This window comes from Neurospora hispaniola, assembly GCF_033458365.1.
Source record: "Neurospora hispaniola strain FGSC 10403 chromosome Unknown B0T23scaffold_1, whole genome shotgun sequence".
NCBI classification, from domain to species: domain Eukaryota; kingdom Fungi; phylum Ascomycota; class Sordariomycetes; order Sordariales; family Sordariaceae; genus Neurospora; species Neurospora hispaniola.
Genome location: NW_026944406.1, coordinates 970,310 through 990,981, shown reverse-complemented (window position 1 = coordinate 990,981; position 20,672 = coordinate 970,310). Strand labels below are relative to the sequence as shown.

At 51.0% G+C, this 20,672-nt stretch overlaps 7 protein-coding genes across 7 annotated transcripts; 1 reads left to right on the top strand and 6 right to left on the bottom strand.

Moving 5' to 3' along the window:
* Positions 1–107: 107 nt before the first annotated feature.
* B0T23DRAFT_5019 (uncharacterized protein) lies at positions 108–1,224 on the bottom strand. Its single transcript, XM_062841374.1, has one exon. It carries the CDS (start codon positions 996–998, stop codon positions 258–260), a length of 741 nt encoding a protein of 246 aa, XP_062696604.1. The 5' UTR covers positions 999–1,224; the 3' UTR covers positions 108–257.
* Positions 1,225–1,286: 62 nt separating this feature from the next.
* B0T23DRAFT_305827 (concanavalin A-like lectin/glucanase domain-containing protein) lies at positions 1,287–2,852 on the bottom strand (the record flags this gene model as incomplete). The annotated part of the gene is made up of 3 exons (XM_062834335.1): positions 1,287–1,476; positions 1,798–2,662; positions 2,744–2,852. 3 exons carry the CDS (start codon positions 2,850–2,852, stop codon positions 1,287–1,289), a joined length of 1,164 nt encoding a protein of 387 aa, XP_062696603.1.
* Positions 2,853–3,999: 1,147 nt separating this feature from the next.
* Positions 4,000–5,773, bottom strand: B0T23DRAFT_5009 (putative clathrin-associated adaptor complex medium chain). The gene is made up of 3 exons (XM_062841372.1): positions 5,253–5,773; positions 4,193–5,162; positions 4,000–4,111 (listed from the first exon to the last, which is right to left on the bottom strand). Exons 1-3 carry the CDS (start codon positions 5,587–5,589, stop codon positions 4,105–4,107), a joined length of 1,314 nt encoding a protein of 437 aa, XP_062696602.1. The 5' UTR covers positions 5,590–5,773; the 3' UTR covers positions 4,000–4,104.
* A 1,651-nt stretch (positions 5,774–7,424) lies between these two features.
* B0T23DRAFT_368895 (S-adenosyl-L-methionine-dependent methyltransferase) lies at positions 7,425–8,691 on the bottom strand. The gene is made up of 3 exons (XM_062836481.1): positions 8,669–8,691; positions 8,452–8,587; positions 7,425–8,385 (listed from the first exon to the last, which is right to left on the bottom strand). The coding sequence occupies exon 3, from the start codon at positions 8,297–8,299 to the stop codon at positions 7,559–7,561; it is 741 nt and encodes a 246-aa protein (XP_062696601.1). The 5' UTR covers positions 8,300–8,385; positions 8,452–8,587; positions 8,669–8,691; the 3' UTR covers positions 7,425–7,558.
* A 1,560-nt stretch (positions 8,692–10,251) lies between these two features.
* B0T23DRAFT_400677 (uncharacterized protein) lies at positions 10,252–11,591 on the top strand (the record flags this gene model as incomplete). Its single annotated transcript, XM_062838516.1, has 2 exons — positions 10,252–10,627; positions 10,696–11,591. The coding sequence occupies 2 exons, from the start codon at positions 10,252–10,254 to the stop codon at positions 11,589–11,591; spliced, it is 1,272 nt and encodes a 423-aa protein (XP_062696600.1).
* A 647-nt stretch (positions 11,592–12,238) lies between these two features.
* B0T23DRAFT_4963 (Bestrophin, RFP-TM, chloride channel-domain-containing protein) lies at positions 12,239–14,374 on the bottom strand. Its single transcript, XM_062841364.1, has 4 exons — positions 13,827–14,374; positions 13,604–13,751; positions 13,324–13,534; positions 12,239–13,271 (listed from the first exon to the last, which is right to left on the bottom strand). The coding sequence occupies exons 1-4, from the start codon at positions 14,142–14,144 to the stop codon at positions 12,359–12,361; spliced, it is 1,590 nt and encodes a 529-aa protein (XP_062696599.1). The 5' UTR covers positions 14,145–14,374; the 3' UTR covers positions 12,239–12,358.
* A 3,793-nt stretch (positions 14,375–18,167) lies between these two features.
* Positions 18,168–19,789, bottom strand: B0T23DRAFT_424484 (major facilitator superfamily domain-containing protein; the record flags this gene model as incomplete). The annotated part of the gene is made up of 3 exons (XM_062839855.1): positions 18,168–18,755; positions 18,821–19,414; positions 19,472–19,789. The coding sequence occupies 3 exons, from the start codon at positions 19,787–19,789 to the stop codon at positions 18,168–18,170; spliced, it is 1,500 nt and encodes a 499-aa protein (XP_062696598.1).
* Between the last annotated feature and the right edge of the window lie 883 nt (positions 19,790–20,672).

Genomic DNA, 20,672 nt, shown 5'->3' with positions numbered 1-20,672 from the left:
TTTACCCTAGAACTAGCTAGAGATCCCACAACGATTTTTGTAAGCCATGACTGGAGAACATCGGCAGAAGACGTAGTTTCTGCGATGTGACATATAGTCCTTCATTATCTGCGAAAAATTCATGATGGAGAGCAGATCATACCCTTTTGTAATGACATGGCTACAGTCATTGACTTTCCAAACATCTCGTGATATCTTGCCGACTGGGAAAGATGTGAAGTCTCGACGATAACGTGCAAATGTTTCGAAAGAAGCTCTCAAATAAGCGACCGCTTTTTGGTGCGCTCCTGGAAGTATATCGTCCTCAGATCCTTCATGAGATCCTCCCAAGTGAGGCGGTTCTGGGTCCATTCCTCGAGTAACTTTGCATGCAAGTCCGGATAGTTCTCCTTCATGCCACAAGCGTCAAGAACCGTGGTGAGTCCAAAGTCGGGGTCAAACTTCCAGCTCTCTTCATGGAGCTGGTCCCTGAGAGACTGGAGACGCTGAAGGTACTCACCCATGGAGCCACACTGATCCCTCCTGAGAGCAACGAAGTCGCTAAAGAGTTTTCCGCAGTTGTCATTGCCAGCGCCGTGGGTGAAGACGCGCTTGGCAAGATTATACGTGACCTTGGGGTCCTCCTCCCTGATGTTCCAGTTGTACAGCTTCAAAGTGACGATGACATCCGGGTCGGTGAGGGTGCTAAGCAGGATGTAGTTGACTCTGGCTCTCTGCTTCTTCCAGTCGTCGCGGGCAGGTCCGAGCAGAGGCTCGCGGACGTCGTCCTTGAGATGAACTGAAAGACCGTAGAAGTTGAGATAGTTGAGAAGAAACGCGTCCCATAGCTCGATATCCTCGGAGCCCTTGAGAAAAGGGGGCAGAGGCAGGTTCGGGGTTTGGCAGACAAGACCCTTTTTGAAGTTGTCGACAAGACGAGCCAGGTAGGCGAGGACGTAAAGGACCACGCAGACGAGCGCGATGAATCCCTTTGTGAAATCGATCGTCATGCTGGACATGTTGGCCGTGGGGTTAGGTTCCCTGTCTGACTCTTGGTGTTTTGTAATGCTAGTCGCTTGACCAGAAAAGAAGGCGTGATTGTTGTGAGAAGTAGGTGAAGGGGAGATGGTGGGATTTTGAGATGATGAAAGTGTTCTGGCCGTCAATAGTCGCTAGACTACAGGTCGTCCCCAAGCCTCCTATGATCGATCTGGGCCTTGAAATGATGTGAAAGTGTAAGAAGTCTGCCGCGCGCGTGTTAGCAAAAGTGAGAACCACCAGAAGGACTCGAGATAGATGGAATATATTCACCTCGTTACGTCCCGTGATGCGCCTTGTACAGGCGAGCTCGTGATACTGAGGTGGCCTTCTGACGTTGCGCGTGCACTTGTGGTTGCTTGAGAAGAGGAAGGCGGGTGGGTGGACGTAAGAGGAGGAGGAAAGGATGGTGGGCGGCGGGGATGGAAGTGAAGGTCGAGTGCTTTGGCGAGGGGGAAACTAAGAACCCAAAAGCGACAAACAAAACAACAAGTGAAGTGAAGTGAAGTGAAGAGGCCGACACTGGTCCGTGCCACTCAGAGCCGATGACGCGGGTCAAAATGGAAGGAGCGAACAAAACCGTGTTGGCACTAGGTACAGTACTGTAGACCGGCCAGAAAGGTTGCTTCCGTGTTTGATCCTATTTCGTATAGTCTGACCCGGGACTTGTCCATCACGGTTCAGAGGACAAAATAAACAATGAAAGGCAAGAGCACCAACCCGCCCCCGAACTTTGACAGACGTCTGAAGCAACCACTTCCTCTTCCTATAGTGGCAGACGATAGGTAGTATAGGGTAGGGCTGCTCTGGCTTGATGACGGCGACGACGACGACAACGACGAGTTGGTGGCAGAGGCAACTCCAGTCGACCCATCTTCCTTGACGATGTCCTCTTTGCTCTGATTTCCATCAGCAGCGCCATCCTTCTTCAGAACAATACTATCCCAGTTTCCCGACATGTCGCCATACGAATAGCTCGCCGCCGGATACTGATTCGTCACCGACACCCTCTCAACATACATCGTGAACGGCCCCTTGGTATAGTCCGTCACACCCCCCGCCCATGCAATTGTCCCCGGCGCATTATCCGGGTCACCTCCAGCCCACGAGCCGATTCTCAGCTTCATGGGCGTCTGCGGATAGTTCAGCCCTCCGACCGCATCCTCTTCCTTGAGCGTGCGAACCGCCTTTCCATCCACGTACCACGTCAATTGACCAATTTGCCAGTCGATCGTATAGTTGTGTCTCGTTCCTTGCACATCGTGCACTGCTGAATTCCCGCCGCGGTTATACAAGGTCACGTTCCCCTTGCCAAAATAGTTGGTCTGCACTTCGTCGTTGTTGCCGCCGATCAATTCCCAGTCAATCTCGTCTCCGTCATCGCTCCCAAGCACCACGCTGCTGACGATACCCGTCCCCGGAGCTGCACGCATGAGCACCTCGACGCGGCCAAAGAAGATATACCAGTTTGTGGAGATGGTGGGTGCGTCTCCCTTCTTGGAAAGAGCGAGGACGGCACCTTGGGAGGTGTAGATAACGGAGCCGGCGCCTACGGACGTCCAAGAAGCCTGGTCCATTGTTCCTTTGGTGAAATCGATGCTATATGGATTGTTGGTAAGACCTATGTCCTGAGGGCAGCCAGAGGCTGTGATATGACATAGCACCCTCTCATACGTCAGCGGTCTAGTTCTGAAAGTATGTCATGTAAACGTCCACCTGAACCTACTCTTGATGGGATTACAATCCGTCCCTGATTGTGCAGCAGCCAACGCAACCAATGCCGAAAGAACCAAGAACAGCCTCAGCAACAGGAGGCTCAACGTATCGTTGCCCATTGTTTTCTCAAGTGAGGGAATATTGGGGAAAAGGCCAAGGGGAGGAACGAGACCCAGAGAAAAGGATGAGAGAAAGATGCGGATGGGGTTGATATTGTGATATCTTTCACGGCACTCAGCAACGACGACGACGCACAATAAACGCGGTCCAGTTCAAGATTTGGAGAATGCCAAACCAGACCGTCGACGCTGCGGAAAGACGGCCGCCTTCCTCACCTTTTCTACCCACCTGTCTGGTCCTAGTAGTCGTGATGGTGACTTTGGGACCAAGTACGCTTCGTCCTTTCCGCGTCGTCATACTTGGTACATCCGTTGGCCCTTGATCGATAACACATCGACGAGACGCAAGCGCTCAGACCGAGACGGAACAAAACAACAGCCTGTCTTTCGTCACACGGTGGAAGCTGGAACGACGGAAACTATCGAGTCAGAAACAATGATGGTGAACACTAACTGACACTGACAAGCTGGCAGGGCTGCCTCGTGTCCGTAAGACTGAATCACTATCTTCTAAAGTGTTGCCTAGAGAGGCAAAACCAAGCGAGTAGATTTAGTCCTAGGTACCTCTAGAGTTGCGAAGAATGAGCCACGGCTCGATGGACCAAAAAGCGCAGAAAAATCCGGAGTTCAAGTTCGTTGGTTCGCAAGGTCCTGGGTGCTAAGTAGGTGGCCGCCTCCAGTCCAAGGTTATCGGTACCAGGCCTCCCGATGGACCTGTCACTATGTAAGCACATTCCCGTTTCAGCCATGCTCGATTGTGAAACAGGACAACAGGAGATGAGTTCAAAACAGTTTTACCATGTCTCTTTCTATCATCGGACGAGCCATTCCCCCGGTGCTGTTCCAGACCATTCCCTTCACCAGCACCCATGGTCTGGTAGTTTCATACAAAGCTGATTGGCGACACATCTTATCGCTTCAAGTTGAGCTCTCCATATCGCACGGCCCCATGTCCTATAGCTCACTGCCACGCGTGCCACGTATTATCGTGCCTGTCCCATACACTGGCGAAGAGCTTTTCGTCGTTTTGTGCTCGTCGTAACGTTGTTGTGACCCTTGTTTCCCCTTTGGGACATCTCCTTGTATAAGTTGATTTTATTACTCTGGTATCAATCGCCTGATGCTTTCCTTCGTGTAACTAGTAACGCCCAGACGCCGTGCTATTATATGCCGTAGGTGGTAGGATGGCCCGTGCATTAACCGCATAGGGTTTGTAGTCGGTGGCGCACGCCATTATGTATTATTCAATTATTTAGAATCTGTGAAAGTGTTAGCGAAATGCATTGCGCTGGTAAAGGATACCAGCAAAGAAATCAGAGAAAAAAAGAACGGCAACATACCTAATCTCGTAGCTTCCTGCCCTTGTCATATACCTCACCCACTTCACACTCGAGTAGTTGCTCTTCTCGAACACCTTGAGATAGCGAACCAGCAAGCCAGAGCTGGTGAACATCAGCAGGCTAAAATTCATGCTGAGTGGCGGCCTGCTCCAAGCCTTCTGGTTCGTCATGCTAGTAAGCTCGGCCTCGGCGCTCAGCACAAACTCGCTCTGTCCAGCAAAGCGACCAATCTTCCACACAATCACGTTCTCGGACGGCTCGTACTTGGCCTTGCCCTGGGTACAGCGCTCCGTGATCCTGGCCGTGTTGAGCGGCGTGGGAATCTTGACGACCACGTTGGTCGCAAATAGCTTGGATCCAAAGTTGGCGCGCACACCGATGCTGTATTCCACCTTTGTCTTGCCCACCTCGTTGACAATGGCATGCACTTTGAACGGCAGGTTGACGTTCTCGGTTGCGCGGTACCTCATCAGCTCGAACTCGCCGTCGGGCGGGATGAAGCTGATGATGCGGTCACTGTCAAACTTGCCCAGCTTGACGCACTGGTGGAACTGGCAATCTTCGAGCGTGACGCTGCCGGCCGCGGCCTTGGTCGCCTTGCTTCCCATCCTGTTGCCGCTGGGCAGGCTCATGAGTCCGTCCTGGTCGAGTAGGAGGCGATCGTTGAGACCGAACTTGCACTCGGGCGTGCCGCTGAGGTAGGCGCGCATGATGATCTGGCCGTTGACGTCGGCGCGCAGGACGGAGCCGGTTGCGCTCATGAGCAGGTTGACATCTTCGATTACGTCGACAAAAGCTTCGTTCTTGCGGTACTTGACATCGGCCTTGCGCCAGGATAAAGCGCCAGTAGCTTGCATGGTGATCTTGGCGGAGTCCTCGACGGCGCGCTCAGACTTGACGCCTTCGGTTGTGATGTACATCTTGAGAGTGTCGGTCTCGGTGTTTTGGGGATATCCAAAGTCGATGATTTCTGCAAGGGCGCCGCAAACACGGAGTTGAGGTTAGTCGCAAGCCGCCATCTAGACACACCAAAAAGGGGGCTACCGTAGGTGGGACATACCATCCAGGAGCTCGTAGACCAGGACAAAGTTGTTCTTGACGGCCTCCTCGTCAAACTTGCCAAAGTAGCCGCGACCCAGCTGGATCAAGCGGTAGAGGAACTCGAAGACCAGGGCGGCATTGGCGTTACTACGGGTGATGGCGACCAGGTAGATGTTCTCGTGCTTGACATGGCTGAAGGTGGTGCTGCCGAGGGTCAAGATAGGGGATCGGACCTGGGCGTTGCTGATGACCTGGATGCGGAACACGTCCGCCAGTCGTGGGCGGCAGTCATTGCGGAAGGCTCGGAAGATGAGGTTCTCGCCCTTTTGGTTGAAGATGAGGATCCCGGACAGCATCGTGACGGGTCGTCGGGGGAAGAAGGTAATGATTGAAAGTTGCAAGTCGAGTTGGCGACGGGCGGCGACGGCAGACACGAGCGGGCAAGTTTCAATGTCAAAGGCGGCGGGCGGTCGGGAACAGGAACCCGCGTCTACACACACACACACTACCTTACCTGCGTGTACTGTACCTACCTACCTACTGCGGTTGCGAGCAAAAGTAAAACCCCCCTGTCAAGTACCGACAGGGAACACGGCTCTGGCCACCAGTTGGCCACTATCCGATGCAGCCGAAGTCGCCACAAGTACTTTGCCACCAAATTTCTATAGAAAAGGACCTCGAGGTTCATCCGATTTAGATTTTGAATATTAATAAAGTAAAATACTATAGTTCGACCTAAGGGTACTACCGGAAGGAAGTAATTGTCTATTAAGGATAGGGCAAAAATTAGAACCCTTTATTTTAATACCAAAATAAATTAAAGCCAAATTCACTAATTATTCCCCCTTTATTCTAAAGACTAAATCCGTTACGCTTGTCGGTCCGAGAGTACTACCGTTGTTCCCCGGCCGGGCTGGCCGCGGAAGTTAATTTAAATTTAGGAAGAAGAATTCGTCGAATTCGTCTACAATTCTAAAAAGACTAAAAGAATACCTTTTCTCCAACTATTAATAGTTCTCTTTAGAGCTATCTTTAGAGTTTAGGCTATTAAAAATACTTTCTACCGCTTCGGTTTCCGTAGACGATCTACCCGGAAAAAACTATTAATTTCCGAACGGATACGGGGCCTCCGGTTTTAATAGGTATTAGAGTATTTTTATTAGATTCTTTAATAATAGGTATTTATCCTTTGGATGGATAAAACCTGGGTAACCGGGGGCCTTTATTGGAAGTATTATATTATTCGGAGATTGGGGGAAGAATTTAATCCTACTTGTATTATTGAAAAGTATTAGAAGAAGTCCGGATGGATGTTTTGGGGTAGTTTTTTTGGGAGAGGAAAGGGGCCGGGCTTTTTTTAGGAAAAGGATTGGGGTAGTATTAATATTGCTTCCTATAGAGAATGTATTATCCCGGTTATCGATAAGTACTTCCGTTCTTTACGAGAAATCGGTATTAATTTTTTTCTAATGTAAGATAATGCCCTTGGCTACGCTGCCGCCGCTACTATTAACGAATTTCGAGATCGAGGTATTCCAATTATTAAATGGCTACCTTTCTTTCCGGATTTAAACCCTATAGAATTTGTTTGGAATTGGATGAAGGATTTTTTCGAGGATAAATATGGGATGGATGAGACTCCTTCTTATTTACGCCTCTGCTGTTATGTTAATGAGGTTTGGGAGGAGTTTCTAGAGTCGTATTTAGCTGAGCTTTTGGAATTAATGCCGGTTAGATGCTAGGCTGTTATTGATGCTAATGGGATGTATACTAAATACTAGTATTTACTATAGTAATCTAATGTCTTTTTTGGTGTTGAAGACGCCCGGCCACCCCCGGCCACCCCCCTGCAACCCCCCTGTCGGTACCAGCCCCACCCGTTTTTTTTACCCATACCACCATAGTAGGTGTTGAGCGCCCCGACTAGTGCCACCTGAACGGCGGCTCTTCAGGGGATGGTGGACGCTACAGGGGCGCGCGACATGGGTGCCCTGCCGGAGAGAGGAGCCTAGGTGCCGCTCTGACCTAGCTGTGCCAGTCTCCGTCCTGCCGCACCCGACGGCAGGCAAGAACCGAGCGAGGTACATCATGCCTTACTCCTGCCCTAAGCGTTTAGGAAACACAGCAGCGCGGCCTGATGGAAAATTGTTAGTGACACACGCACTGCGCTCTGCACCAAGCAACGAGGTACTTTGACAACGAAGCCCCTTTTCGTGGCACTAACAATAAACAAGGAGCACGTCTACAACTCTGCGCCAAGGGGAAAAAGATGGGCACTGTCATGACTCATCACATCGTAGACTTCAACTCCCAGTTATAGGTATTTCAAGCATCTGTCTTCAGGATGGCCCAAAGACATCCATCGTAGCTCTTCTCGCCCACAGTCTGCATGACCACCGACTCAACCCTCGGGTCCTTGGCCACTCCCTCTACCAGAATCCTGCCCGCCGTCTCCCTGGGCTCCGTCAAGCTCTGGTCAATCAACCTGCCTCCGCGCACCACATTGTCCACGCAAATCATGGCCTTGGGCAGCGCCATCTCCACCGCCAAGTTGAAGTAGTTGAGGTTATTTGGCTTATCGGCATCGATAAAGAAGAAGCCGAACTTGGGCCTCTTGCCCTCCTCAATTTCCTTCTTCAGCTGGTTCAACACCTCCAATCCTGATCCCTGAATAACCTCGATCCTGTCCGACAAACCCGCGTACTCAATGTTCTTGCGCGCCACCTCAACGTGGTGGGGGTCAAACTCCACAGTGGTAAGCTTCATTTGCGGGTTCTCGCTGGCGAGCCAGATGGCCGAGTAGCCGCCCAAAGTGCCGACCTCGAGGGCGTGCGTGACGCCCAGGACGCGGCACTGGAGAGCCATGAACTTGCTCTGAGCCGGAGAGGCCGAGATGTCGGGCAGGCCGGCGGCTTTAGAGGCATCAAGGGCGTTTTGGAGGGCTGAGGCGTTGGGCTTGCTGGAGGGGTGGAGCTGGCCCATGGTGTAGCCGTCGACGGCGGTCCAAACGTCGTTTTGGACCCAGTTGTGACCCTTAGCCTCGAACTTGAAGTTGCCGGTAGACATTTTGATGGTGAGATGTAGTGTTTGTGGCGCTAAAAGTGATTGTGGTGGTGAAGGGCGTTTTGGCAGGGGGCGCTGATGAGGAGGTGCTATTTGGCAACAAGGTAAGTGAAAACTTGGGAGTTGAGCAAGGAAAAGGTGGTCTAAATACCTACCTGTAGCGAAGCTCTTCTGAAGGTGGTCAAGTGATCTACCCTGAACGATGACTGCTCATGGTGGTTATGCGTGAATGTGTCAAAGGTTCAGCCGACATGCAAGTCAGCTCGGTTGTGCTCGGCGACGTCGGAGATGCTGCATTTATTTAGTTCTAAGTGGCGTGACGGTGCATTCATTTGGAGATCCCAAGGGGGTGAAAGTGGTATAACTTTTTACATCTATCATCCTAGGAGGCTGTATATAGCCGGGCTCGCTATGATCCGTTTGGTGTTGAATTTCATATCCAGGGGAGGCCCTGGCTCGTTCGAAGTTTGTATCTGGCTGTGAAGGTCAATGTTTGCTCTCTCTGGGATAGAGACCGGATAGAGTACAGGTCGGGGTTTTAGAGGCGCACTCAAGCCTGCCGTTGCGGAACCCTTCAGCGAGCGACGCACATATCCGCCCGAGACCAACCCAAGTCCTTTCCCATTACGAGCAAACAACTATGGTACTGGACCATAGCATTCTTACAAGCTGGCTCCTGAGTGTCTATCGCATCTCCATTAACGCCATCACATTCTGGAGCCTGTGCTACACCGTGGCTTGCGTAAGCTGACAATGACGACGCTGCCCTCAATGACGGGTGGGTTCCTGGAGAGGGGATCCAATGTTACAATGGAGTTGGAGCTCGCTCGGGCGTTACTTTCGGTGATAGGAACGGGGGCGCGGGGTTGTAAGTGTTAGTGCGGGAGAGAGTCATCGTTGAGGGGGGTGATGGTGTCTTGTTCCGTGTGTGCCATCAGATGTCATTATTAATCAATCAAGAAGCCTGAGGAGGGACTGTGTATTCTGTCTCAGATGAAGCCATCGTGAAGATATCTTATTGCTCGTATCACAACCGGAACCGACTTCATTAACAAGGCTTACCCCCGCCCGGCGAACAGACTCCACAAGATCCGGTACTAACATGTTGATGGGCGTCATTAGATGCCGATGGCCGTGATTGACAGACGCTGATGATCACCACAGGGCGGCAGGAAATAAACATAGGTACCTAGAGGTAGGTACCATTTCGAATGATGCAGTGCTTTGCAGACCTGGAGACGGGAAAGCGTTTAAAGGGCGGTGTTTTGTAAGGCATCAAGTGACAGCGCAAGTAGGACCCTTTATGCACACAATCGGAAAGATCGATTGGTTCTCGGCTTACAAGGTATATCAAAAGAAAGAAATCCTTCCAATCGCCCGAAAATGAAGGTTCATTTCAATCAAGCCCAGCCGACGATAATTTAGACGCAGAAGGGGATCACTGGAGTTTACTGGTAAATAGTGTTGTCGGTATGTAGTGTACATACACTATTGGAGTGCCGAAGAAGCCCCGGCGGGTCTGACGTCACTGGACCACTCACCGCTGTCTTTGCACTCAGGAACGGCATCTTTTCCTTGGCTCACATCGCTGTAAGTCGAAAAAAAAAACACCCGTTTTCTCACCAAACGTCTCGTGAGAAAGCCCCATGGAGTAACCCGAAGGCACCATTACGCAGCTGTGCATGCCAGGACACAGGAACTATTGGATAGAAACCCAATTAAGTTTTGTTAAAGCTTGATCCCATGCCGATATCCTCCCTCACCTTCACTATGATGCCTCGACCTGCAGATCTTGCGAGACTTTCATGTCACAACCCACGACGATATCTCTTAAATATCTCATAACCTCTTTGTGAGCTCTTTACCTACGAGCGCATTCTTTCCCAAACCGTAACCCAACCTCAACCAACCAACACCACCACCACCACCACCACCACCACCACAGCTTCAGCAAGATGGAGGCTGCAGGAGCAATCGACGATAGGAGGATCAAGCAAAGCTTCATCCTCGCAACCCTCATATCCACCATTGCCGGCACCTTCACCACCGGCGTAAACCTGTTCGATCGTGTTGGGGAAGCCAGAAGGCAACGGAGACAGCGCAAGATGGACAGGGGCCAAAACCGAAGGATCAAGGAGCTGGAACAGCGACTGGATGAGGCTGTGAAGAGCAAGTCCGAGGTCGAGGAGCGCCAGGGTTCTCGAAATAGAAACCAGAGGGAGGGAGACGAAGAAGATCTAAGAGACTCCCTTCGGCGTGGCGGTCCGCTGGTTCAGGGGCAGTATGATCAGCTTTACTCAAGGATGGGGCCTCAGTTTGCTCAGGGTGACTGTAAGCTTTCACATGTCCTTCATGACCTTTCAGCAAGAAGATACAGTCGTATTGACATCATCATCAAGTGCTCGCCCAAACCCAACTTCAAGGCCAAATCATCACCCTCCAAGGCACCGTCATCAAAATGCTTGAAGAAGCCCTCTACACCGGCGAGCCCCCAGACATCCGCAAGCTCTACAACGCCTCTGAGTTTGCCCGGGAAGGCAGCATGCGCGCTCTCCGCGACCAGTACCAGCGTCTTCTCCAATCCGCCCCCATAGACCGGGCTCTTCCCGCTCCAGGACCCGGTCCAGCCCCATCCTACCGTTCCAACCGAAGCCAAAGCCGCCCCATCGCTCCTGTCCGGCGCACCTCCTCGACCCCTTCCCTCCGAGACTACTACAACACCAGCGACTACGACACCTCCTACCACCCCACCACCACCCACACTCGCACCCGCGGCACACGCGGCACCGGAGGCTCCGTCGCCCACTCGCACCACTCCCACTCCCAGTCTCACTCCCACTCGCGCTCCCCTTCGCTGCACTCATCAAATGGAATCCCCAAGCAACTAACCTACCACAACTCCATCTACTGCCAATACGCCACGTACCTGCAACAATCCGGGCAACCGCTGGACTCCTCACTGGCTTCCTCGGGCGTCTGCCCCGACTGCCACGCGCACTTGTTCGACCCCGTCGAAGTCGTGCAGCGGGGACCGTGGAGGATCGATAAGGAAGTCGTGACGCACAACGAGCGGACGGGTCAAGAAGATGTGGAGTACAGGAGTTACCTGTTGACGACGAGGTTTTTCGTCAAGTGTCATCGGGAAGGGGGCGGGTTTGCGTGTTACCTGTGCTCAAAGTATCGGGAGAGGGATACGGTTTGTAAGAGGGAGGAAAGTCTCGTGGATCATGTGGGGGAGAAACACTCGATTGGGGAGTATGCGGAAGATGGGGATGTGAGGGATGTTACGAGGTAATACGTTTCTTTTCTCTGAGCTAACGTTTGGTCTTTCCTTGTCACGACTTTGTTATGGTTGCATCGAGCGTCACGAATTTATGAGGCATGATATCACATGGCAGAAATGATCAACACATACGATATAATGATAAATGATGAGAGAGTAGATGGTTTTTTGCATTCTGAGTTGAGTCTCTCTGTATCTGTACGAAATCATATCTCCTCCGCTTAATTATCCCTTGAATAGGTATCCAAAAGTTTCAAAGCCTGGGGTATCTCTCCAAGCTGTGGTATCCAATGAAATAGAACAAAAAAAATCAAAAAAAAATCTGTATCATAGACAGATAGATGTCTGCATGCCTTTGTTTCCTCCATCATTCTACGCATGCCATGTGTTGCCATCCGACTCTATCGGATCAAGTGAACCAAAAAGCAGATCATCCAACTTTTGAAGACACCGCAGCCATCCCAACCTTTTTTGATAACCGTGGGAAGACCGCACTGCATGCCCCCATTTTGAAGACCGATCCATTACCCATGAATGTAAAAAGAGATCCCAAACCAAGTCCGGCCAAGTCATGTACGCCGGAAACGAAGAAAAAAACAAGAAATGACAAGAGACAAAAAAAAAAAAAAAAAAAAAAAAAAAAGGAAACAAAAACAAAAGTCCAACAATGATAACAACAACCCGCTTGCTTCCCTTTTTGACAATATGAAAAATTCACTCTCGCTCGCTTCCCTTCTCAATAACACCACCAACTCAGACAACTCGCTGCCAAAATCAAGTCATACATTGCATCCCGTCGCCTTGCTCATCCTCCTCACCTTGTCCATCAGGCTCATCTCGCTCTGCAACTTGTCCAACTCCTTTCTCGTCTCAAAGTTGCTTTCCAGCTTCTGGGCGACCGCCTCGCGAATCATGTCCTCTCCGCGATTCATCCAGACCTGCCAGCCCGAGTTCGACAGCGGCCACAGCGGCTTGTTGTCGATATTCTCAATCCACTCGGCATTCGTCGTCCTCTTCTTCTGGCAGGCAATGATGTCCATATCCTCGGCAACCTGCGCGCAGTACGATTCCAGCGGCAAGTCGTTGACGTCCCGACCAAACGGGTTCTCAATCTCCCTGCCAATCATGAGCAGGCCCAGAATGATGTAGGCCGCTGCGATGGTGGCCGGAATCGTGATCCAGTTGAGCGTGGGCAGCAGCTGGAAGGGAAGCAGGAGGATGTAGACCCAGGTGATTTGCGCAATGGCGATGGCGTAGGCGATGGGGAGCGGGGTGGACAGCACACGGTCGGTACCCACCAGGACGTCGTTCAGGATCGCCATGTTGTTGTAAGCAAGCGTTTGCTGCATGGGCACGGGCAGCTGACCGTTGGCAATCAGCTCGTCCGTGTAGGTGGCGAGGTAGCAAAGGATTTCGAGGGGGAGGTTGCCAAGCGGGCGAGATGCCTTCTTAATCACCTTGCGCGGGTTGGAGGCGGCGAAGCTAACACCAATGTACTCGCCAACTGCCTTGAAGAAGCCAGGTGGCTGGAGGGACTTGAGGGTCTTATCCGGCTCCTCCTCGGTGGCGCGCTGGGCAAAGGTGTCAAGGTGAGCAACGAGGTGGGAGATGTCATCGTAGCAGGTGTAAGGCTCAAAGCGAAGGCGGTGCTTGAGAGCCACAGAGAAGGCGACCAGGAGGTTCAGCACGGTTCTGGGAACACGTTAGCAATGAAACTTGCGGATCGGAAATACTTTTGACTTACAGCTTGGCCAAAACGTCCTTCTTCCCTAGCTCGCCTTCCCGCTCTTTGGCATGCACCCAGTAGACACGACCAAGAGTCTGACACGCCAGGAGCAACGAAGCCCAGTAACGGCGACCCTCTGAATAGCGCTCGTATGCAGTTGAGCTGCGGAAAGACAGACCCATACCAACCACAAAACCGAGGACGGTCAGAAGAATGTTGTGGATACCCACTGGGGACGGAATGTTAGCTTCCGCCTGGGATCGAGATAGGATAGGCAAAGGGGACAGTTGCAACGCACAGTTTGTCACTTTAAAGTTGATCACAGTGAGCATAGTGGTCCAGGCACCGACTCCGAGGAGTGGAAGCATCATCTTGGGCAGGATACTGCCGTGCATCTGCATGAAGAGAGGCCATTTTGAGTGCTTTTGGGTGTCTCGAGGGCCAGTCTGGGATCGTGAAAGGGTTATGTTAGTAGTGCTCTGAGAACTGAATGATGTAGGGGTGAATATGGTGAAACATACAAAGTAGTCATCGATCTCTAGAGGGTTGTGTACCCGCCGAAAGGGGTTCATGGTGTTGTGACGAGGCGACATGAGCGTGGGGATCGCGTCCAGCTCAGGAAGGGTCTCGATGGATAACCGTGGCAGCCGGGGCTTCTCGGTGCTGCCATTAAAGTGTTGTTGGTCCGGTAGCCGGTGGGCAGGGTCTACCTGACCGTCGTCGCCGGCCATTGTGGATGTGATGGTGTTGGAGTCGGAAGAGTCTAGTCTGGCTGAAGGGGGTGCTGGAGGCTCAGCCCCGGCCGGGAGACTGCTTCGAGGCGGCTGAATTGTCGCCATGTGTGGAATACCTAGTAGTCCAAGAGAGGTGGTACCCACAGGAACCGGGAGGGAAGAGACGAGACGGATATATGTCGGAATCCGGGGGAAGTGGTGACCAATTTCACTCGAATCCTCCAGATAGGGAAATGCGAAATAGCTGTCGACACAATGGTCCTATCCCGTGTACGTCCAGATGTTGTTGCTGGAATCCGCAGATGGTACTTATCGTAGGTGTTGAACCGGGTGGTCGATGATATGGAAATTCTTTGGGAAAAGACCGAGTAGGAGAGCCCCTTGAGATCAAACGAATGGCATGGGGTCAGGACAATTAAGATGAAATAGGAGATAATCTAAGGAAGTGAAAAAGAAAAGTGTATGATGAAACTTGTATGATGAAAAATCTAGACCGAAAGGAGGAAAAGGGGATGTGGATGTTTGTGTGGGGGAGTTGGCGTTTAAAGGTTTATGGTCTGTGTCGATGACGACGACTGTGAAGTGTGAACTCTCTTGCCCCGTCCGTCTCTCCTTCTTTTCCCAGTGCTTTTATGGAAATTCCAATTTCTGCTTTCCGCATCCCGGCATCCGGGCCCTTGACCCTTCCAAGTCTCCACGTCGTCCGCCCATTGTCGTGCCCCTGTTTGAAGCTGTCATGCCCTGGTCCATAGTGTGTACCTGGATGGGAGATCGTCCTCCACACTGGTCCATCATCTCCGGTTCCCGATTTCCTGATTTCTCGGTGTTGTCCGTAGTGCTATCCCGTTATATGTAGCACCGGTGCTTTTGATGGTCGCATTCGGCCGTTCCATCTCAGCTTCCTATGAGGGTACGTACACTACAAGGAGGGTGGGTGGATGGGATAGGTGAGTACAGAATTTGCGAATTGGCAAAGAGCAAGATAAGTCAAAGAGGAACCCGTCGTGTTCTGTCGTCGGCTGTGAAACAAAAACCCCACTCTCTGCCAGGGCTGCCGGCAGATCTCCACCAAACATTGGCAGCGGTTCCTGACCAAGTCACGTGCATTGTACACATACGCGCATTGTTGGGTCTGACACACGGGCCACTCAGTGGATCCGGAGATTCGGAGCCTGAAGGGCCCCTCGACCCTTCTTGGCTGTTTCAGTGACGGAAAACATGGGTGCGCAAATTGAGAACTTCAGTCTTTCAGGCATCGACAACCCCAAGTGGGAATCCCCGTATTCCCAATTTGCAACCAAATTCACAAAGGCATTGACCCGACCACAACCGCCATACCATTTTCATGACCAAACCCATGGCAACACCCCCCCCACAGGGCAGCAAGCCCCAAACGGAACATCACGAGAAGCTTGGGCTGCACTTCGCCCTCAAGACAGTGGATCTTTCGGAGTCTGGATGCTCAGCAAAACTCCACCGCAAACAGTCATTGAAAGATCAAAGAGATGTGATTGGAAAACATTCGCAGCTCTCCATCCGTGTGGAAGCTACATGCTTGCTCGGATCAGTTGCTGGTTTCATGGATCTATGCCTGTCCCTACACTGCACTATTTTTGTTTGAATATGCTGCTGCTGATCTTCCGAGTTTCTCTAGTGAACAGTCTCGGCCCTTGGCGTTCGAGCCTGAATGCTGAATGTCGTCGTCTGAACACTGTTATAACTGACCATAACTATGTCACCATGGAAAACTCTTCAACATCTCATCTCCGCGAGGAACGCGTTGCAACCTGTCGGCTATGCTACCCGCCCTAATCTTCTCCCGCCCTTCTAGAAACCACGGACAGGCTTCCCACCCGCCCTCTTAGTGAGACAGTAACGCCGTGAATCTAACCGATTTGAACATCACCCCCCTGAACTGCGAGCTTGGCGGGCTTAAGCGGCAGACGCCACCACGAAACCTAGCCTACACGACCACACATCCCCTTGTTTCACCACATCTCGGCTACCTCTTCTTTGGCAATGCGGTGCGACCAGTCATCCAATGCGACTGCGTGTGCGTGCGTAAATGAAAGAAGAGTGGAGAGAAGAAGAAACACACAATACACTGCTCTGTTAAGATAGGATACAGAGACACATCTGTCAAACCGATATCACCTCATCGGCTGGAGCACGGTTTCAGCGAGGATTAACACCATTGGTGCTTCGTCAAATCTTCTTCTCGGCTGAACGCATAGCTGATGAGCGCTTTCTCTCCAAATGCCATCATATCATTGTCATTATCATCATCATTGTGGAATACAGCGCCCCCGATTGTGCTAGGTCGCCTCAAAGTCTCAAACAGGTCGTGTTTCTCTGATCCTCAACTCAGTGTCTCGAAGGGTTAGGTAAGACGTTTTGTGTTTCTGAACAAACTCCATCAGTCCACTTACCCAAAGTGATCTTCGGGGCCGAGGCCGTAAGACATGAAATGCTGAGGAGTGCCCTCCCGGTAGCCCCGATGTTCTCGATCAAAGTGCTTTCACCCGATCATCTCCGAACTTTCGACAGAATTTTCAAGCTCAAACATACCTTTTGTTCTTCGATGATACTTCGATCGCGATATAGGCTTCGTGACTCACTTGCTGACCTCCAGTGGGCGACCTTCCGTTGCAATCATCGCGCATTGGGCTGCTACTCTATATCGTGGAAATCTTATAACCCAAATCTCCGGTATGCGAACCCAACATTTTCACCCGACCATCTCCGGACCTTGACGAAAATCATGGATCCCTCAACAAACTTTTACTTCTCTTGTAAAGGGCGTCATTGCCAAACCGGTTTTTTTACGCCAAGAAAATTGTATAATGAATCTCCGGCTCCTCATGAGCCCAACTTTCGCACCCGACCATCTCCGGATAAAGAAAACCGCAAGGCGAAACAGAACCTATATTAGACTAGATATCAACTTCACGACCCACAAGTATAAATCAGCGATCTTTGGTTATTGCTAGGACGCTAATTGTCCCATGCATGCTTCTTATCAGATTGTTTGTTGCTTAGTACTTCAATATCTCAACCCGAATTTATCCGGAATACAAAGGGATTCACAAGGAAAGACAGATTCAATGTCAAGTGTTTCAATAACAATCTGTTCATCATGACTCATTTCACTTCATAGTCTACTACTATCAACCAGGTCTATGTACCACCCTATGCCGATCTTAACACTAAATTTCCGATTCTGCACGAGTCTAACTTTTCACCCGAATATCTCCGGATCGTGAAGTAATTCACAAACCTACATCGGCTTCTTCCTCTTCTCTCACCAGAATGTTGGCGTCGGTCATGAACTTTGGCACACGCCAACTCACTTAACTTTCAGTCAGGTCTCCCATAAGAACCTCATTTATACTCTATTATGTATGTCGCCGAGACAATTTCCCTAGGTATGCTTTCACTTCGATATTTCGATCAAGCATATCCAGACGTCAATGCGTCGATGCTTTTCCAGGCCCAAAGAGGTCTATTCTTCCTTCATCCCTGCGCTGATCTCGATCACGACCTTTAACTCTCAGTTACAGTCATTCCCACACTCAAACGCCTGTGCAGTCTTGGCGGATGTGTGCGTGTACACACACACACGACTTTTTGGCAAAACGGACTATCGATGAGATTTCATTTGTTTATATCTCTACTAAATGAAAAGATAAAAGAAAACCGATTTAAAATTCTGAATTAGCGTATTTGAGACTATTAGGAGAATAGTCTCTCATATAGGAGAATTGAATTTCTTCATCTTCATCTTTCGTTTCGATAGTCCGTTTTGCCAAAAAGTCGTGTGTGTGTATACACGCACACATCCGCCAAGACTGCACAGGCGTTTGAGTGTGGGAACAGTGCACTTTGAAGATCGACAACGAAACCAACTTCCTATCCATAACGCATAGACTATAACATCAAGGGTATCTCTCAACATAATCTTCCAAAAACCAAGCGGCGGCTAAAATCCGCACCACATTCCAACTTTTTTCCCCTCTCTGTCGACCATCCAATTTTGCGCTAACACTCATGTGTTATCATCAACACCTTCCAAGGGTCCCGCTCTATTCCGACAATACCACCAAAGAGACGACAACCCAACTCAACCCACTAGTACTGGAACCTCCACCTGGGATCCTCATCCCCATCCCAATCCTTCAGATGCCCAACCTCTTCCACTTCCGGCGCAACCCCATCCCGCCTCTTATTCTCCCTACTCAAAACAAAATACAACAAGCTCGAGACAATCACATTCCCCACCAGATAGCCCAGCGCAAAGCTGTGACCAACAATATACCTCGGCCCATCACCACTCCTGTACAACTGCGTCCCCAGCACCGCACCCAAGTTGCCGATACTGATCTGCATCGCATTAGCCACCGCTCTCTTGGTTTGTCCAGAGACATTAATCGCCGGCCACGAGAGCGCCAGGGCCGTGGCGGGGTAAATGCCGCCTGCAGCGAAGAAGGTACCGGCGTAGGACAAGCCCGGGTGGGCTATGGGATCCTTGTTGGCGAGGAGCATGATGTAGCCGATTATGGCGAAGATGGCGGAGCCGATGATGAAGATGGCACGCTGGTGCAGACGCTCCGAGACGGTGGCTACGGCGATGGTGGTGAGGAAGGCGAAGGCATAGGGCGGGATGGTGAGGAGTTGGGCGGTTGCGGCGCGGTAGCCTAAGGCGTTGATAATGGAGGGCTGTGACAGTGGTTAGTATATGAGACAGGTAAGTGATGTCCTCTCATTTTGTTGTGTTGGCTTACCAAGAACAGAGAGAAGGTGTAGAGAGGTAAGCTCATGGTGTGGAAACTCAGTCCATAGAGCCAGCACTTGGGGTCCTTTATGGCGCGGAGGACGTTGTCCCAGGTGAAGCGCTCGTCGTGGGTGGCGTCGCTGTCGGAGGCAAGACGGGCGTGGATGAACTTGCGCTCCTTGTCCGAGAGAAATTCGGCAGTGTCTGGGTAGTTGTGGATGAACCAGTAGGCTCCGAAGGCTATCAAGACCGTGGCGATGCCTTCGAGGATGAAGATCCAGCGCCAGCCATGCTCCCAGACAGTGCCGCGCAAAAAGCCAATGCCATAGGCCAAGATGCCACCGAAGGATCCGGCAAGAGCGGCGGCTCCGAAGAAGAGTGAAATGCGGAATTGCCTCTCGCGGCGCTTGTACCACATGGAGAAATAGTAGACTACGCCGGGGAAGAGACCACTTTCGGCAACACCGAGGAAGAAGCGGGCAATGAAGAAGCCAGTAAGGTTCTGGACAATGCCCATCAAGGTGGCTACGATACCCCATAGGATGGTGAGGGTAGGTAGCCAGAACCTAGGCGTTGTGCGCTTGAGAACGATGTTGCATGGGATCTATCAGCGTGTCAGTGAGAAGTCTTCACGATACTGTCGGGAGTAAACACGACTTACTTCAAAAATGACATAGCCGATAAAGTATAGCGTCAGACCAGTTAGGTACTGGTTGCCTGTCATACCAAGGTCTGATGCCAGACCCTCGATCCTCGCGTTGCCCACATTGCTGCGGTCCAAGAAGGAGAGCAGATAGAGAATACCGACGGCAGGCAGGAGACGAATGTCGAGTTTTCGGAGTAGTGACTTTTCATTGACCGAGTTGGTCTCAAAATCAACTGTCTCAGAGGCTTTTACTGAACCTGGGTCAACAGATCTCTTGCCTGGATCTGACTCGGAGTACTGCTGATACTTTTCCTCTGTCACGGGTTCAGCCATGGTTGCTTGGAGATCGAAAAACCCTAAACAAAGATGAAAGACAAAAAATACTGTGAATTACACAAGCGGTGGGATCTGGAACACGGCGCTCGCTGGTAGGTAGTATACGTTTTGGCGGCAATACAGACGGTTAGATAGCCCGATACATCAAGCGCAAGCAAACAGTCTCGTTCATCGTGTAGAACTCTGGCTTTTGAAGAGAGGGGGTTTATATCAAGGCAATTGCACGCCGACTTTGGCCAGACTATATGAAGGTTATCTGATATGGCCAGTATTGGGAAAACGTCGATCTCGACTTCTGGTAATAACGTGAAGCTGGAAATAATGACACTTCCGGCCAGTGAGAAAGATATGAGCCATCATTGTCAAATCCCTAGTGGTGATGGCGACATCGAGCATGAACCTTTGTCATTGGACAGATCGTCGCGATGTCAATACAACTTGGGGGTGCCCTGTCTTGGCGGGGTTGAATCAGTGCGGGAAACTCAACCTGATAAGGATACTGACCCGTCACAATGGATGAAGAGGTCTAAACCAGAGGTGCCGAAGTCCAGGCCGAAGCATTGATGAACAGTTTATGGATAAGTCTAAGCTCGGGACTTGGGATCACTGCCGGCGATATTCAAGGTATGTGCTTGGTGCTTGGTGGATGTGGTCGGTGATGGTCTTTTTGGTTTGGCGTGGGGCCAGCTCTAGCAGTACGTAAGATCTACACAGGCAATGTTTCTAGCAGGAACGTCTTTGAAATCGGGGACTCCCTTGGAGTTCAAAAAGACATCAGGTAACAAAGACTCAACGTCCACTTGTGTGTTGGGTGGTCTGGAGAGACACGCAATGTATGGCTTCAATCACCCGAGATGGTGCGGGGAAGATGACGGGCCCT